This window comes from Schistocerca nitens, chromosome 3 (assembly GCF_023898315.1).
Source record: "Schistocerca nitens isolate TAMUIC-IGC-003100 chromosome 3, iqSchNite1.1, whole genome shotgun sequence".
Classification (NCBI taxonomy): Eukaryota; Metazoa; Arthropoda; class Insecta; order Orthoptera; family Acrididae; genus Schistocerca; species Schistocerca nitens.
The window spans coordinates 921,290,147-921,309,330 of NC_064616.1; the positions used below are offsets into that span (position 1 = coordinate 921,290,147).

The 19,184-nt window shown below is 37.9% G+C and overlaps 1 protein-coding gene across 6 annotated transcripts in view; it reads left to right on the forward strand.

Moving 5' to 3' along the window:
• LOC126248989 (acidic mammalian chitinase) overlaps positions 1-19,184 on the forward strand; it is a 190,364-nt gene that overhangs the window by 134,262 nt on the left and 36,918 nt on the right. For 2 of the 6 annotated variants that reach the window (XM_049950555.1, XM_049950557.1), the window contains exon 7: positions 7,771-7,981. The exons of the other annotated variants lie outside the window; for them this stretch is intronic. In XM_049950555.1, coding sequence (XP_049806512.1) covers positions 7,771-7,981 — 211 coding nt within the window. The remainder of the gene's footprint in view (positions 1-7,770; positions 7,982-19,184) is intronic. 6 annotated transcript variants of the gene reach the window in all.

Here is a 19,184-nt window from a genome sequence, read left to right on the forward strand (position 1 = left end):
ACTGGAATACATCCAACAAATAATTGAAGATGTAGGTCGCAAATGCTAATCTGAGATGAAGAGTTGGCACAGGAGAGGAATTCGTGGTGTGGTGTGTCAAACCAGTCAGAAGAGTGATGACTCAGAAAAACAAAAAAAAAACAAATGGCGGACGCATAAAATAATCCCTGCCATGTGGCTCCCCTCTGTAGGTACTAGCCTTAATTCAGTGCTGCCCTAGTTGCCGACAGTTCAACACTCATCTATGTAGGCTGTATCCAATGTCTTATGAGGACACAGCACTATGTTTGCCAGATCAATTCCTAACCTTTATGATAATTTCACTCTCTGTCTTGTTAAGAACATTTCTAAACCAAAAAAACATAAATCATTTACAATCATTAAAACTCGTCGCTTCGTTAAACAGTAACTATTACTACAGCTCTCAGCATCTTGATTAATTAATATTATTGGCCACAGTCACAACTTTACTAATTATGCACAAAAGCTCAATATCTAACTCAATTACTTAAGCTTCACTCAATTTTCACAATATAGTTCACTACTATATTATTAATGAGACACAAAGCAGAGCTCACTGTTCCTAATAGCAGTGACAAGTGAGAGAGACAGATTATATTTTTTCTCATGCTTATACAGAAAAATCAAATATTACATTGTATTTACATGACTTTCTTTTGTTCAACCATTTTTAACAAAATACACAAATTCAGCTCAGTATAGGTAACAGAGAGAAATTGGTCCATAACACACATATAGTAATTAGTAGCAATTTCAGTCATGGATGCCACCTAGGAAAACAACTACATATAGTGTCAGAACTCAATTAAGAATATAATCAGTCAGATAGTGCTGCTGCTGTGTCTCATGTATTTCACAAAATTTAACTAAGAACATAAGAATTCATAACATGTTTTGTTGTTCCTCATGTGTGATGAACACATCAAGACAGAAGAACATAGAAACACCCAAAAGGGAAAAGGAAATTAGTGGATGGTCTCCTACAACTTGTCCTATTCAAAAACTGAAAATGTTTGCACATGATATCCACTCAGCAAAAGAATCTCTAAGACTGAGAAGAGTGACAGTTCATCAAATATGCCTGTGAATGTTAAAAGTTTGAACTTTACAATAGCAGGAATCAAGCAAAGTGCACAACAGACAAGACATTTATATAGAAACATTTACTTCAGAAAAATAGATGAATCTTTGTGACATCTGCACTGTCCTTTTTGATTGAGGAGTTTCTTATAAGTCTCATATTCTCCTCTTATGCAAATGAACATCTTTTGACACACTGTACCACTTAAGCTCTGCAGTGCACCAGTGTAAAGGGCTGGCTTTCCTGTCCCTCTCCGCAGGATGTACGTCCGTGTACATTTCCACAAATTTTTAGCTTTTTATTGTTTGAACGATAACTATCTGCCACATTATCTGTCATTGGTTGGATTAAAATGTCTTTATTTTATGGTTGTTTTGTAGCTGAGTCAGTGTGTCAGACTGCCATGTGGAGGACTCATGTTCAATTTACGGTACTGCCAGGGATTTTTCCTTGGTGGAAAGACCATAACAGGGTTGTTGTCAGGCCAACTGAGGGGCTACTTGATTGACAGGTAACATTCTGAAGATTTGGAGAGCTGAAAATCGCTGGGAGAGCCATGTGCTGAACACATGCCTCTCCATATCCATCCAGAAGTCCCCATATGGCAGAGGGTAACACAGTGGCCAGTCAGTGTCAAATTTTCCTCTGGGCCTCATGATGGTATTACTTATTTTTTTATTTTGCATTAACACTATTGCACAGTTGTGGTGACGTAGTCATTTTCAAGTGAGACTGTAATATATACTACCATTGATTGTTTAATAAAAATAACTTAAAAAGAGGACTTGCATAATGCAACCCATCAAGCAGATGTAGTTGTGTTATATTGTGAATATTTGGCTAGTCAACACTGTTAAAATATAGTGGGTTGGCCCAGTTTGCAATAAAATTAAACGTAATTAAAAATGATAAGCATGTAGTGAAGGAGATCATCATGTAATAAAACATTTTACCCCAATACCTTTTGGTTTGATGACAGCTTTACCTATTTTTTACCTTGACTAAAATTAATAACATGACACCAATGTATCCAATGTATTTCCCGAACAACAGGATGTTACATTCAATTTAGAAGTATAAGAGGGTACTGGACTAGATTAGAAACTTCATTAGCAACAAATGCTCTATATATCACTCAGATAATATTATAATGGTTTTTTCAGCCAATAAATTGGCATAGTGGATGTATGAATGGTAAGGAAGGAAAGAAGGGTTACTTTTTGTTTATTCTGTGTGCAAGGTTCATAGGGAGATCATATTTAAATTTCTCATAGCATAGAAATAACTGATAGTAATGTAATTACTAGTTGTTGCAATAATATGTATTTAAACAATGGAAAATCCAGGTTCATATTATTGTTGATATTTATTTATTTATTTATTTTTATCCATCCTCTTGATCATTCTTGTGCAAGGCATGCATGGTGATGCACAATACATACATTATGAAATTGGACAAGTCATAACATGATGCGATGACATGACATGGTGTGAAGAGAAGTTAGAGAACATGATTTTATATTCCAAAGTTATTTTAGTTTCACGTCCCACTCTCACATATACAAACAATTACCTGGTTGGCGCAGATACAAATTACAACATAACAAGGATATTGCAGTGGATCCATGGTCTAGGGTTAGTAGTAATCAAAATGTCCTGGATCATGGGTCTGAACCTAACCACTACTTAAATTTTGAACAAAAATCATCAGCAATGGCAACTGAAGACTGTGGCATAAGAAGTCATACTTGTTCTGCCAATGGCCTTGTCAAAGAGAATGGAGAAGTGGACAAAGATTGAAGGTACTCTCTTGCCATTTGTTTGAAAAACTGCCCCTAAAAGGTGTGGAAGAATTAGCAATGATCAATGACATGAGGATGCAGAAGGCAATGAAAACCACGACATTAAAGGCACATCAGGTTCATCTGCAGAACATATGGCCTGTAATTGAAAAAGTGTCCTGATGGTCTCTCCATTGGCAAAAGATTCCAAATTAATCCCTGATTTCAATCTCTGAGAGGGCACTTCTGAGGGAGAGGTGACCATTAGAAAAAGATTGATTAAACAACAAAGAGCTGATATTCTATGAGTTAGAGAATGTGAGAAGTTTGAATGTGGCAGGGAAGCTAGAAAATATGAAAAGGGAAATACAAAGGTGCAGTCTAGATGTAGTGGAAGTCAATGAAGTGATGTGGAAAGAAGGTACAGATTTATGGTCAGATGAAGATAGGATAATATAAATAGCAGCAGAAATGGTATAATGAGAGTAGGATTCATTATGAATAGGAAGATAGGGCAAAGAGGGTTGCTCTTATCAGATTCTACAGCAAACCAATACCAACAACAATAGTTCAGGTGTACATACCAATATTGCAAGCAGAAGATGGAGGGAGAGAGAAAATACATGATGACATCGAAAAGGTAATTAAGTATGTAAAGGGAGATGAAAATCTAATAATCATTGATAGCAATATCTGTAGAGGAATGCAACAGAAGAGAGTTGCAGGAGAATATGGACTTGGTATAGGTATGGGGAGGAGAAAGACTAATTGAGTTCTACAGTAAATTTCAGTTAATAACAGCAAACACACTGTTCAGAAACCACAAGAGCAGGAGATATACTTGGGAAAGGTCTGGAGGCATGGGAAGATTTCTGTTGGATTACATCGTGGTCAGACAGAGATTCCAACATCAGATACTGGATTGTAAGGCTACTCAGGAGCAGATATAGACTCAGATCACAATTTAGTAATGATGAAGTGTAGACTGAAGTTAAAGAGAATCATTTGGAAGAACTAATGTGCAAGGAAGTGGAATACTAAAGTATTGAGGAATGATAACATGCGTTTGAAGTTTGCTAAAGATGTGGATGCTGTGGTAAGGAATACCACATTGTACAGTCCAGTTGAGGAGGTGTGAACATCTCTAAAAAGAGCAATCACAGATTTTCAAAAGATAAGCATAGGTACTAGGAAGGTAACTGCAAAGAAACCTTTGGTAACAGATTAAATACTTCAATTGATCCATTAAAGAAGGAAGTACAAACATATTCAGTGAAAGACAGGAATGCAGCAATATAAATCACTCAGGAATGAAATAAATAAGTACAGGCAAGCCAACGTGAAATAATTGTAGGAAAATTGTGAAGAAATCGAAAAAGAAATGATCATCAGAAGGACTGTCTCAGCATATAGAAAAGTCAAAACAACCTTTAATGAATTTAAAAATGATGGCAGCAACATTAAGAGTGCAATGGGAATTCCACTGTTAAATGCAGAGGAGAGAGCAGATAGGTGAAAAGAGTACACTGAAGCTCTCTGTGAGAGACAGGAGTCGTCTGATGACACAATAGAAGAAGAAATCGGAGTCAGTATTGAACAGATGGGAGATCCATTATTAGTCAGAATTTAAAAAAGCTTTGGAAAACTTGAGATTAAATAAGCCAGAAGGGATAGATAACATTCAAGAAATTTCTAAAATCATTATGGGTATTGCCGTCCAAACAATTATTTAAGTTGGTGTATAGAATCTATGAGCCTGACTACAGACTATCAGATTTTCAGAAAAGTGCCATCCATTCTTTTCCATGGATACCAAGGGCAGATAATTTTGAAAAATAGTGTACAATCAGTGTAATAGCTCTGTCATCCAAATTGCTGAAAAGGACAATACAGAGAAGAATAGAAAACAACAAAGAGTTGTCAAAGGATGACCAGTTTGGTTTTAGGAAAGATAAAGGCACCAAAGAGACAGTCCTCACATTTTGCTTCATAATAGAAGCAAGAATGAAGAAAACTCAAGACATGACCATAGGATCTGTCTACCCGGAAAAAGCATTTGGCAATGTAAAATGGCACAACATGTTCATAATTCTAAGAAGAAGAGGAGAAAGCTGTAGGGAGAGACGAGTAGTATACAATACGCACAAGAACCAAGAGGGAACAATAAGACAGGAAGACCAAGAACAAAGTGTTTTCATTAAAAAGGGTGTAAGGCAATGATGCTGATGGAAATATGAGAAAAGTTCAAGAGTGGGGTTAGAATTCAAGGTGAAATAATATCAATGATAAGATTCAATGGTGACATTGCTCTCCTCCGTGAAGGTGAAGAAGAGTTACATGATCTGGGGAATGGAATGAACAGTCTAAAGAGACAGAATGTGAATTTAGAGTAAATCAAAGAAAGGCAAAAATAAAAGGTGTAGCAGAAATGAGAATAGTGAGAAATGTATCATCAAAATTTATAATCACCAAGTAGACAAAATTAAGGAATTCTGCTACCTTGGAAGGAAAGTGGCCTGTGGTGGATGAAGCAAGGAGGACATAAAAAGCAGACTAGCACAGGGAAAGAGGCCATTCCTGGCCAAAAGAAGTCTACTAGTATCAAACATAGGCCCTAAATGGAGGAAGAAGTTTCTGAGACTGTATGTTTGGAGCACAGCTTTGTATTCTAGGAAAGTCAGAACAGAAGAGAATCAAAGCATTTGTTATTTGGTGCTCCAGAAAAATGTTGAAAATTAGGTGGACTGATAAGGTAAGGAACAAGGAGGTTCTCCTCAGAATTGGCAAAGAAAGGGACATATGGAAAAGGGATGGATGATAGGACATGTATTAAGACATCAGGAATAACTTCCATGGTGCTAGAGGGATCTGTAGAGGGTAAAAACTGTAGAGGGAGACAGAGATTGGAATGTATGCAACAAATAATTGAGAGCATGTGGTGTCAGTACTACTCTGAGATGAACTGATGGAGTTGGCACATTAGAGAAATTCGTGGTGGCCACTTACACTTCAAACCAGTCAGAAGACTTCTTATTAGTGGCAGCAATGAAGGGATGTTTGAAAAAAAATAATGGACAGTAATAATTAAATGTGATTATATTTAATGACAATTTTTATTTTACTTCATATGCTTTAATAGACACAATGTAAGCTACAGATAGTCTTCTACCTTCCTCTTTAACAACAGCTGGCTTGGAAGGCTCTCTGGGTAAAAATATGAAAAGATAAAAAGTTGGGGGCTTAGACCCATACATAGATCAGGCACTGTATACCACAGTGTGTCAGATTCTTATGAAAACCCAGTGAATTGTAATAAACTATGAGGTAATGCACAGATTTAATTCTCTCTATTTCTCCTTAACAACAGTAGCAAAGAAAGAACATCAAGATACTCAATGAAAAGATAAATAGAAAGGAGATAGAAAAACAGGAGCATGCCTACTAACATGAATCAGTCAGCTTATTAATTGTTCATAACCATAGATGTAACATTCAGGATATTGTAAGACTATAGTAAACCAGTATATTAAAACAATGTATAAGCTAGTGCCCACATGCATTTTTCTTTCGTAGTCTTCTTCTTCTTTTTCTTAACAACTACTGTAGCAATAAAAATGTCCATATAAAATGAAAATATAAAAGTAAAAAATAAATAATAAAAATAGAAGAAAGGTGCCTATATACTACAATGAATTGGTCACTGTTAGTCATAAGCTTGGAATGCCCTGAAATAAGAAAAGACATTGGCCATCTTATGACAGGCAATATGAATCCAGCACGCGATAAATGACTATCTTAGAATGTAATGCAAATGTCCCAAAAGAAACATAAACCCCCACTAGTATTTAAACAAAGTGGAATTTGGCTGGCTGTCACATGGGGCAAAGCAAAAGGTAATATGAGGAATGAAATACAGAGCTCAAGCCTGAGCCACACAATATAACATACAGAGGCAGGCCTCATATCATGAAAGCAACATTGTTGCAAAGCAGCACAAGTGGACAGAGTCTTCACTAAAAAAAAACAAACTAGTACAAAAATGGTATCACATTTCATTATTGTTACAACAACTTGTAATTGTGATACTTACAGTTATTTCTATACTAAGAAAATTGAAAGTTGATTTGTTTATGAATCCAACAAACATGAAAACAAACACTAATCTTTCTTTCCCTTCCTACCATTAATTTCATAAATGCACCATGCCACTTTCACAGATGAACAAAGATTACTGTAATATTATTTAAATGACACATAGAACATATCTTGCTGCTCTAGTTTATCTCTGACTGGTTGGCTGTATGGTTTTGTCTGTACATGAACAAGTACACTTACACTTCTAAGTGGCATATTATGTCACTGCTGTCAAGGAAACATTTTATGCCATGTTTTCAATTTTAAAGTCCAGTAATATGGTAATACGATTTATGTATGATTTTCTCCCTGGCTGTATGCCTTCCACTTTGAATTCTACTTGGGTCTAATTTTATTATGTGCTAGGCCAGCCCACAAAGCATAATTAGACAAACATTCAGACTGTAACCCAGGTATATCTGCTTCATGGGTAATACCATGTAAGTCTTCCTTCTTTATCTATCCCTTTGATTAAACAATTTATTGTTGTTCTGTATTTTGTATTTTAACTATTTTACATCTGGTATGAACTTCATACTCACTTGTGAATGTCTACAGTGAGAACCAAAAAATAAAAAAGATATTTAATCCAATCAGTGACAGCCCATGTCATAATTGATATCATTCAAAAAAATTGCTTTGGCTGTGGATCCCATTGTAACTAAAATCTTCATGCTGTAAGATTATCTTTAACTCTCATGTATTGACACTAACTCGTCTGAACTTGCACACTTTAATTTCCTTTTCTCACAGGCTCATTAATGCTGAGAATCATGGTTGGTCAGCTCCTGCTTCAGGATATGGAAAAATTGGAAGTAAAGGATTTGTAAGCTATCCAGAAGTGTGTCAGTTCCTTCATTCCACTGGAAGTAAATACATTTTTGATAAAAATTTTGAAGTTCCCTATGCTTACCAGGGTTTGGAGTGGATTTCGTATGATGATGAATGCAGTGTAATGTACAAGGTATGTGGAGATTTGGTCACCTTTCCTTCTGACAGTATACACAGGCACTTTTTTCTAGCACTGAGAAATATTAAAGTGGCTGAAATATTGACATGTGAGTAGAAACAGTAAGTAATCACAATGCTGTATGTGATGAGAATTTGCCTTTCTTGGGTAGTAGAATACAGGATGAGAAACAAATGGCATCAATGCATTTTTTTGATTCAGGAGGGTATTCTTGACACGTCGTTGCAACTACAAAAATGCATGATTTTTTTCACCAGACGCCTTTCGCTTTATTGGGGTAAAGCATCATCAGTGGTGGTGATTTTTCAGTTGCTTTTTCTCTTACATTGAGAAATGTCTGCTAGCACATCATTGTTTTTCTGTGTTAGACACTGATAATTTTCATCTACTTTTTAGATGTTCTGCAGCACTATGCATTTCTCACAACACACTTTTATGAACACCACTGTATTCTGTTTGTATTCATACTTCAAGTATGTGTTGATGTTTCTGACCATGTACATATCACTTTATCCATTTCTTCCACCTTTTCACGAGTCCAGATTACAATTGTATTTATCTGCAGCACGTAGTACAATTATTACCATTATTATTATTATTATTATTATTATAAATCAAATTGGGGTATGCTTACCTTGCCCATGTCATTCAATAAGCCACACATACCCGTCCAGGTGGTGCCAGCCTAGGTCAGCTACAAGTTTGGCAAAAATGCACATCCTGTACTGGGGACTGGTGAAACATGGCAGTGGAGCATCATGTTTCAGAGGTGACAGGGATCTCACATAGACATGTGGTGATCTCCCTTGGTTGACAGCCAGTTCCCATGACACTCGTGGAAGAGAAATTGAGAGCTTAACTCAAAATCTTGATCTTTTGATGGAATGGGTGTACCACTAATGGGAATAAACACCAAACCAAATGAAAGCACTAGAGAGGTTCATCCTCCTGAACAATTTTCAACCACTCAAAATGTGAATTTAAATTTTTAAACACATTTATGTCAGCATGTCTTTATAGTCATATGTACAGAAAAGGGAAAATTGAAGAAATTGTCTCCCTTTTACATCCATACAGATCTGGAGAGGATAGTGATCCAACTTAAAACTCTACAATGCTTGAATTTTGTTGCCCTCCTAAGACAAACTGCCATAGCTGGATGAGTGTAATATTTGCAAAAGCTGAGAAACTTGACAAATATGCTATAACATGTGAGTTACGTAATCATGAAGAGACACTGTGCTTGTGGAGTTACACAAGGAGTGGGAAAATAAAGGCGTTGCTGAGATTGGTTGCATGGCAAAGAGAGTCTGTGGAAGTCTAAAGTGATGGTAGCTTTTATTTTGATGTTTAACTCTTCCGTACTGCTCAACACTTGCATCGGAATAACTGCCCATCTGGTCCAGATCCAATATAATGTAAGTACCAGAAGTACAGCCATATTACAGTCACATGTGATGGTTATGGCTGAATGACCCTCATGGGAGAAGTAAAATTCATCTCTCTGTCAACATGCTGTAACTGTTTGGGACTGCATCCACCTCACAGCAGGGCTCCTGTGCTTATGTCACATAGGAGAAGATCTAGAAATCAAATTTACTCAATATATGCCACATAATGAGGCAAGGAGTAATCTGAGGCCAGCTGACCTCCAAATTTCACTTTGTCATTTGCAGCAGCCCTGAGGAAACCAATTGTCAAAGGCAGTGCACCCATACACACAAGTAACTAATGCTTTTGGCAGCACTTGCTCCTATGATCGGGCCTTACTGGCACAGCTACATGGGCAGTCATGTGTATCATTTCCTGTGTAGTGGTTGTTGTTGTTGTTGTTGTTGTGGTCTTCAGTCCTGAGACTGGTTTGATGCAGCTATCCATGCTACTCTATCCTGTGCAAGCTTCTTCATCTCCCAGTACCTACTGCAACCTACATCCTTCTGAATCTGCTTAGTGTATTCATCTCTTGGTCTCCCTCTACGATTTTTACCCTCCACGCTGCCCTCCAATGCTAAATTTGTGATCCCTTGATGCCTCAGAACATGTCCTACCAACCGGTCCCTTCTTCTCGTCAAGTTGTGCCACAAACTCCTCTCTTCCCCAATTCTATTCAATACCTCCTCATTAGTTATGTGATCTACCCATCTAATCTTCAGCATTCTTCTGTAGCACCACATTTTGAAAGCTTCTATTCTCCTCCTGTCTGAACTATTTATCGTCCATGTTTCACTTCAATACATGGCTACACTCCATACAAATACTTTCAGAAACGACTTCCTGACACTTAAATCTATACTCGATGTTAACAAATTTTTCTTCTTCAGAAACGATTTCCTTGCCATTGACAGTCTACATTTTATATCCTCTCTACTTCGACCATCATCAGTTACTTTACTCCCTAAATAGCAAAACTCCTTTACTACTTTAAGTGTCTCATTTCCTGATCTAATTCCCTCAGCATCACCCAATTTAATTTGACTACATTCCATTATCCTCATTTTGCTTTTGTTGATGTTCATCTTATATCCTCCTTTCAAGACAGTGTCCATTCCGTTCAACAGCTCTTCCAAGTCCTTTGCTGTCTCTGACAGAATTACAATGTCATCGGCGAACCTCAAAGTTTTTACTTCTTCTCCATGAATTTTAATACCTACTCCAAATATTTCTTTTGTTTCCTTTACTGCTTGCTCAATATACAGATTGAATAACATCGGGGAGAGGCTACAACCCTGTCTCACTCCTTTCCCAACCACTGCTTCCCTTTCATGCCCCTTGACTCTTATAACTGACTTCTGGTTCCTGTACAAATTGTAAATAGCCTTTCGCTCCCTGTATTTTACCCCTGCCACCTTCAGAATTTGAAAGAGAGTATTCCAGTTAACATTGTCAAAAGCTTTCTCTAAGTCTACAAATGCTAGAAACGTAGGTTTGCCTTTTCTTAATCTTTCTTCTAAGATAAGTCGTAAGGTTAGTATTGCCTCACGTGTTCCAACATTTCTACGGAATCCAAACTGATCTTCCCTGATGTCCGCTTCTACCAGTTTTTCCATTCGTCTGTAAATAATTCGCGTTAGTATTTTGCAGCTGTGACTTATTAAACTGATAGTTCGGTAATTTTCACATCTGTCAACACCTGCTTTTTTTGGGATTGGAATTATTATATTCTTCTTGAAGTCTGAGGGTATTTCGCCTGTCTCATACATCTTGCTCACCAGATGGTAGAGTTTTGTCAGGACTGGCTCCCCCAAGGCCATCAGTAGTTCTAATGGAATGTTGTCTACTCCCGGGGCCTTGTTTCGACTCAGATCTTTCAGTGCTCTGTCAAACTCTTCACGCAGTATCTTATCTCCCATTTTGTCTTCATCTACATCCTCTTCCATTTCCATAATATTGTCCTCAAGTACATTGCCCTTGTATAAACCCTCTATATACTCCTTCCACCTTTCTGCCTTCCCTTCTTTGCTTAGAACTGGGTTGCCATCTGAGCTCTTGATATTCATACAAGTGGTTCTCTTCTCTCCAAAGGTCTCTTTAATTTTCCTGTAGGCAGTATATATCTTACCCCTAGTGAGACAAGCCTCTACATCCTTACATTTGTCCTCTAGCCATCCCTGCTTAGCCATTTTGCACTTCCTGTCGATCTCATTTTTGAGACGTTTTTATTCCTTTTTGCCTGCTTCATTTACTGCGTTTTTATATTTTCTCCTTTCATCAATTAAATTCAATATTTCTTCTGTTACCCAAGGATTTCTATTAGCCCTCGTCTTTTTACCTACTTGATCGTCTGCTGCCTTCACTACTTCATCCCTCAGAGCTACCCATTCTTCTTCTACTGTATTTCTTTCCCCCATTCCTGTCAATTGTTCCCTTATGCTCTCCCTGAAACTCTCTACAACCTCTGGTTCTTTCAGTTTATCCAGGTCCCATCTCCTTAAATTCCCACCTTTTTGCAGTTTCAATCTGCAGTTCATAACCAATAGATTGTGGTCAGAATCCACATCTGCCCCTGGAAATGTCTTACAATTTAAAACCTGTTTCCTAAATCTCTGTCTTACCATTATATAATCTATCTGATACCTTTTAGTATCTCCAGGATTCTTCCGGGTATACAACCTTCTTTTATGATTCTTGAACCAAGTGTTAGTTATGATTAAGTTATGCTTTGTGCAAAATTCTACAAGGCGGCTTCCTCTTTCATTTCTTCCCCCCAATCCATGTTCACCTACTATGTTTCCTTCTCTCCCTTTTCCTACTGACGAATTCCAGTCACCCATGACTATTAAATTTTCGTCTCCCTTCACTACCTGAATAATTTCTTTTATCTCGTCATACATTTCATCTATTTCTTCATCATCTGCAGAGCTAGTTGGCATATAAACTTGTACTACTGTAGTGGGCATGGGCTTCGTGTCTATCTTGGCCACAATAATGCGTTCACTATGCTGTTTGTAGTAGCTAACCCAGACTCCTATTTTTTTATTCATTATTAAACCTACTCCTGCATTATCCCTATTTGATTTTGTATTTATAACCCTGTATTCACCTGACCAAAAGTCTTGTTCCTCCTGCCACCGAACTTCACTAATTCCCATTATATCTAACTTCAACCTATCCACTTCCCTTTTTAAATTTTCTAACCTACCTGCCCGATTAAGGGATCTGACATTCCACGCTCCGATCCATAGAACACCAGTTTTCTTTCTCCTGATAACAACGTCCTCCTGAGTAGTCCCCGCCCGGAGATCCGAATGGGGGACTATTTTACCTCTGGAATATTTTACCCAAGAGGACGCCATCATCATTTAATCGTACAGTAAAGCTGCATGTCCTCAGGAAAAAATACGGCTGTAGTTTCCCCTTGCTTTCAGCCGTTCGCAGTACCAGCACAGCAAGGCCGTTTTGGTTAATGTTACAAGGCCAGATCAGTCAATCATCCAGACTGTTGCCCCTGCAACTACTGAAAAGGCTGCTGCCCCTCTTCAGGAACCACATGTTTGTCTGGCCTCTCAACAGATACCCCTCCGTTGTGGTTGCACTTACGGTACGGCCATCTGTATCGCTGAGGCACGCAAGCCTCCCCACCAATGGCAAGGTCCATGGTTCATGGGGGGTGTGTAGTGGTAGACACTATGTAATGTAGTGGTAGACACTATGTAATAAACAAAAGCTTAAGTTTGTGCCACCTAACAAAGCGTTTGTCTCAGTACAAATGATATATTGTGACTAAAATGAGGGAAGTGTCAATCAAAAAGGGGAGTGAGAAAGATCATCTGATTACCTGCTTTCTTTAATTTCACAGGATGATAAATGTTGCCCTTTCTGTTTCTATTGCAGATGCTTGAAAATGTCTGATGATGGCCTCTGATGAGAGGTTATGCCTTGCACAGGAAAGATGAGCTTAGTATTATAACAATACCATACCTTATCTCTTTCACTTATCACCAGCTTGCAGGTGTCACAATTGCCATGTACACAGTGCACTTATCCAACATATGAAGAATCTCTTGTAGATCTAATCAGGCAGCTACCCCAGCCATTCCCTCTTGTTGGAGATTTTATTGCACAGCTTGTCATTTGAGTCTCTGACAACAATTACTTCAGAATTAAGATCAAGCTATGCATTTTACCCCAGTGACAGGGCAATTCTCAACTGTTAATGTTTCCTTCTACCCTTACAGACATTGCTAAGAAGGAAGTAGATACTGGTCTTCACTCTAGTGACCACAAACCTGCCTGAATACACTTTCCATACAGAGGGAGGTGCCAAAAGGAAACTGCTAAAATGGGTGCTCAGAAGAGTGAAGCAGATGTTGTACAGTCAGAACCTAGGTATGAATATAGAGACAGAGTTCAGGACTGAGTAAATCACATTACAAGAATGATTTACAGTGCTGTTGAAGCATCCATACTGAAGATCTTCAGAAATCATAGGAGGCTGTCAGTTGCCCAGTAGAATCACGAATGTCACTCTGCAGTCAGGAACACACGGGCACAACTAGAAAGTCAAATCTGGTCCACCCGTTGATAATGTAGCAAACTTTCAGGTTACAAGGACAAAGGCTTGTCAAATAATTTAAGAGAGAAAAAAAAGGTTATGACAAGAGTTTTTGAATTCCACACCAGCCAGAAAATTTTGGAAGCGAGTCAGAAGGCTTTTCCACAGTTGACTGTTATTCAGTTTCAGAAATTGAGTACCACACCAGTATCAATCTAAGCTACAATGTAGCTTATAAATTTATCAATTTTAGCATGATACCTGGTCAGAAGGCCTGTTGCAGCATGTTGGCATTTAATTTTCTGTTCTCGCTTACATAAGCATTTGTTGAGCACAAATTTTATGATACATGGATCAGACAGCCACTAGTTTATGTATAACAGTACATAAAATTCCAGGGAATCAAAACACAAATGTCATAATTGTGAATTACCTATTTTCTCCAAGAGTTCTGTAGCTGCTTTTAATGGTCAGTTACTTCACTCATGAAAAGAGAATTTGCACTCGGCTGTACACCACTAAAACAAGCATTGCCTCATCCCCATAAAGTTCACAGAAGTGATGGTTAAAAAGAAGAAAATTTTGAGTTTAAGATCATGTATGATAAGGATGCAGAGAATCATCGGCAGGTTTTTTAAAGTAATTTTAATGATGCAGCCAGTTTGTCCCATATGTAAAATGGCCAAAGAATGGAAAGTTTAGTGAGTGATATTTGTATGGTAAGTTGTGGAGTAGTGACCAGGCCAGGCAGGTAAGGAGGGACCATCTGAGGGGCCACAGTGAGGAAGTATGTAGGTATCTGCCATGCCAGTAAGTGGTAGTTACCTGAATTTCCTGATTTGGGTAGGGGTGTGTATGTTATAAAACTGAGCCACCATGTGATTGGGACACATTATAAATAAAATAATATATTGTTGTTACCGAGCACCAAAACAGAGTTCTCCACAGTTACATGAGAATATTAGCCTTTGCATGAATTGTTTGTGCTATTTTTTAACTGTTTGTGTTGATTTAATAAGAAATTTGCAAATTAATATTGGTAAGGAAGGTACTTGAACAATGTAGTGCGAAACCAGAAAGAGAGTGTGAAGTAGCATGTTTGACCTGTGATTGCCATTCCAGTTATACGATGTATGAAGTGTAATTTATATAAGAAGATTATATGGCAGTATTTAACTGTAATGTAATGGTATTTATGTGCATTAGTCAAACATATACAGTGTGAGTCACTAACTATTGCCACCTAGAATAACTCCAAAAGTATGATAAGAGCTGATAAGTTTGTGGGACAAAAGTTGTGTGGGAGAACGGGGGCCATAATATGACGTTTTTTTGTTGCCAGGTGGAGTCGCGTCGGGGATATGAAGGTCAACTTTGTTTTTCTAAATGGGATGCTGTAGTTTGATACTTATTTTCTGATAGCAGCTATTGGGATGAATCCGATGATGTGTAACAGTAAGGTCTTTGAAGATCAACAAAGGTCACAAAGGTGGCATGAACGTCCATTTACAGAAGGTGTTCGAAGTGATGACCATTGGAAACAATGCAGTGCTGCAATCTTCTTATCATGGACTGAGTGGTATTCCTCATCACATGTGCACTTATCGAAGCAATTCTCTCTCGCATATCGTGTAAATAGAAAATATTCGCCGAGTACAGCATATCCATCTAACGTGCAATTGACATGTAAATGCCATTCAACAGTTGCACAATACAGCACTAATAGCAAAGGTAAGACTAGTATTGTCAAATCAAGTAAATGTAAATGATATATTTATTTAAGGAACAAGTCCATATGCTTCTCATTTACGGAGAATGCCAACGAAATTCAGTGAGAGCTAGAGACATACACTGAAAGATATCCCCAATGTACTCACCCTACACATTGTACATTTAAATATGTGTATGATAAATTAAGAACAACTGGATCTTTAATGCATCAGAAACATATCCAGCAAAGGAAAGTTACTAACAAGGAAACAGAAATTGGTACTGTGGTTCAAGATCCTTGTGTTAGTTCATGTCAAATCGCAAGGGAAAGTTCATGAGCCAGAGTACTGTTGTTCGTGTTCTGCATCGCCATAAATATCATCCTTACCATATCAGTTTCCACCAAGAATTAACTGGTATGGATTGTATGTGTCATATTGAATTCTGCCGATGGGCTCAACTTCAGATTCAGAGGGGTAACACATTTATTAATTTGATTTTATTTACTGACGAGGCTATGTTTGCAAACTGTGGAAATGTTAATTTGCATAACATGCACTATTGGGCAACTCGTTTGCCAGACTTGATGCCTCTAGATTTTTTCTTGTTGGGATTCATAAAAGACATTGTTTATAAAGACGTTCCAACTACACCTGAAGATATGTGAAAGAAAATTGTCAGAGCATGTGCTTAGATAAGTGCACATGTGATAAGGAATGCCACTCAGTCCATGATAAGAAGATTGCTGCACTGCATTGACACCAGTGGTCATCACTTCGAACAACTTCTGTAAATGGACATTCATGCCACCTTTGTGACCTTTGTTGAACTTCAAAGACCTTATTGTCACACATCATTGGATTCGACCCGATAGCCACTATCAGAAAATAAGCAGCAAACTATAGCATCACATTTGAAAAAACAAAGTTGACCTTCATATATCTGAAACGAACCCACCTAGCAACAAAAAACCAACATCATATTATGGATCCCGTTGTCCCACGCAACTTTTGAACTTTTGTCCCACAAACTTCTCAGCTCCTATCATACTTTTGGAGTTATTCTAGGTGGCAATAGTTAATGACTCACCCTGTATAATGAATATATATGATACAATTAACATATGAAAAAAAGTATGTACAAGAGAATTGTGGTCAGGTATGCAGATACTCTTTTGACCAAGATAGCAAGTCACATGATAGAGTTGAGGCAGGAGCAAGCAGAATCGGTTTCTAGGTCTTTTGTCACTATTCTTCATGGAGTTAGGTGGTAAAGTCTTGTGCTGCGTACGAGCCACGTGTGTTAATTGAGAGCATGGTGTGCAACTAATTTACACTTAGCCATTTCAGTGGAACACTTTGTAACTTAAAGAATGAATTTGTTTCTGGACTTTCCTTTGGTGAATTAATTATTCGAATAGACTTCAGCAAACTGGCTATATGTGGGGAATTTGTTCAGGTTAATGATTTGTTGCACTGCACAATGCTATTGACACAAGTCAAACATCGCCTGTGTATGTTCTGTTTACACTGATAGCAACGCTGTTTCAAAATATACTGTATATTTGTTTTACAGTCTATAATATTAGCCTCTGTTAGGCTAAGATTCTATATAATTTGTTTTTTGTGCTAAATAAAACTGAGAGTAAATTTTAATACTGGTGTCAGTGTACACCCTTGTCCTAACACTATCCCTGTATCTTCGTTTTAATATTTCACAATTATTTATGCTTGACAATTTATTCAGTGGTTGTTCATTAGGCTGGGCTTTCATGATTTAAAAGATATCATTAGGGCACCATACAACAGTGCATAACGAGACCCCTATGTTAGCAGTCAACCCATTAAATCAATCATGTGCTCATCCTCTAGTGATTAGTGTTACAACCCTTAATCACCAATAATTGTGTGGATATTCAAACACACTCACTTAGAAAAAATAGCTGGTTACATGATAACAACTCAGTATCTCTCATTCGACTGCCGTGCCGTGACATATGGCCGGCGCCGTTCATAGCTAGGTGGCGCTCCCGCGCCCAGCCGAGTTGCGGAGCGCCTCTATCGCCGCTTGCACGTACTGTTGTGGCGGCACTGTTAAATGTCGTGGCACTGTCACAACAATTAGGTTGCAATAAATTGATTTCATCTGACAGTTTGTTTCAGTTCATTCATTTGTTACCACAAACTACCCTTTACATTGCAGAACCTTCTGCACATCTGCAGAGCATCACTTAAATCAGAATACCGAAACATCATTTGAACCCTCTCTTCCTAAATACTATTTTATCTCACTTTCACAAACGCAGCACCTCCTTGTATTCTGATCATCTTCACAAACTTCTGTCAGCACACAGCTAAAAGCAAATGGCACAAATGTCTAGCCGAAATACCATAATGTGCAAGTCACATGCACAAAATGGGAGCAGCACTGTAGACTCCAGGCTCTATTAGTGGAATTTACTTTGTGGATGACCTATCATGGAAATGTACATTTGCTTTACCATTGTATCATAACAAAATCTCACTAACTTCTAATAACAATTGAATTTTTACTGGTCAATATATTGCATTTTATTTAATATACAGGGTTACCACAAATGATTCATTTGCTTAAAGAGTCCTATATTTTCCAAAGTATTGTATCTACAAATATGACTGATTCATGAATAGAACCGTAAACTCACTGAATTTGCATTGTGCCCACCAGTTGATGTTATGAGTGCAGTGCCTTGATGAAATGATGACAAAGTAAGAGGATGAACATTTCAAGTGATATTAAGTGACAAAGCAACCTTCCATTTATCTGGATAGGTTAATTGCCACCATGTGAGAGTGTGGGGCACCGAAAGTCCACGTGAAATTGTGGTGCTTGAAAAAGAATCACTGAGGGTTAATGTTTGATGTTTCTGTCCACTGTCACAGACAAAGCTGTATGGGCCATTTTTCTTCTGTGAAAAGACTTTATGGGTACCTCTTACTTTGATATGCTGCGGTTGTGGTTGTTTCCACAACAGTCTACTGATTCTGAGAATTCCATTTTCCAACAAGGTAGGACACCCCCTCATTGGAGCATCGATGTTCATCACTACCTAAATAATTAACTTCCACACTGCTGGATTTGGTGTAGTGATGAACACAATGTGGCTTGGTTCCCTTGGCACCCCAGGTCACCTGATCTAATGCACTGCAACGTTTTCACTTGTTTACATACCCCCAATGCCATGAACACTGGAACAGCTCAGAAAATGCATCAACACTGCTGTGCTGACCATTGACGGAATGTTGCTACATAAGGTATGGAATGAACTTGACTGCCATGTGGATGCATGACATGTGACTAGAGGGGCACTCATAGAACATTTGTAGATTAAAAAAGGCAAACTTGGTGGGTTTACAATACTGTTCCTGCATCAGTCATATTTGTACATGTAATATTTTGGAAAATTTAGTGCTTTGATAATGTTGAATCATTTATGGTAGTGCTGTACATCAAGCA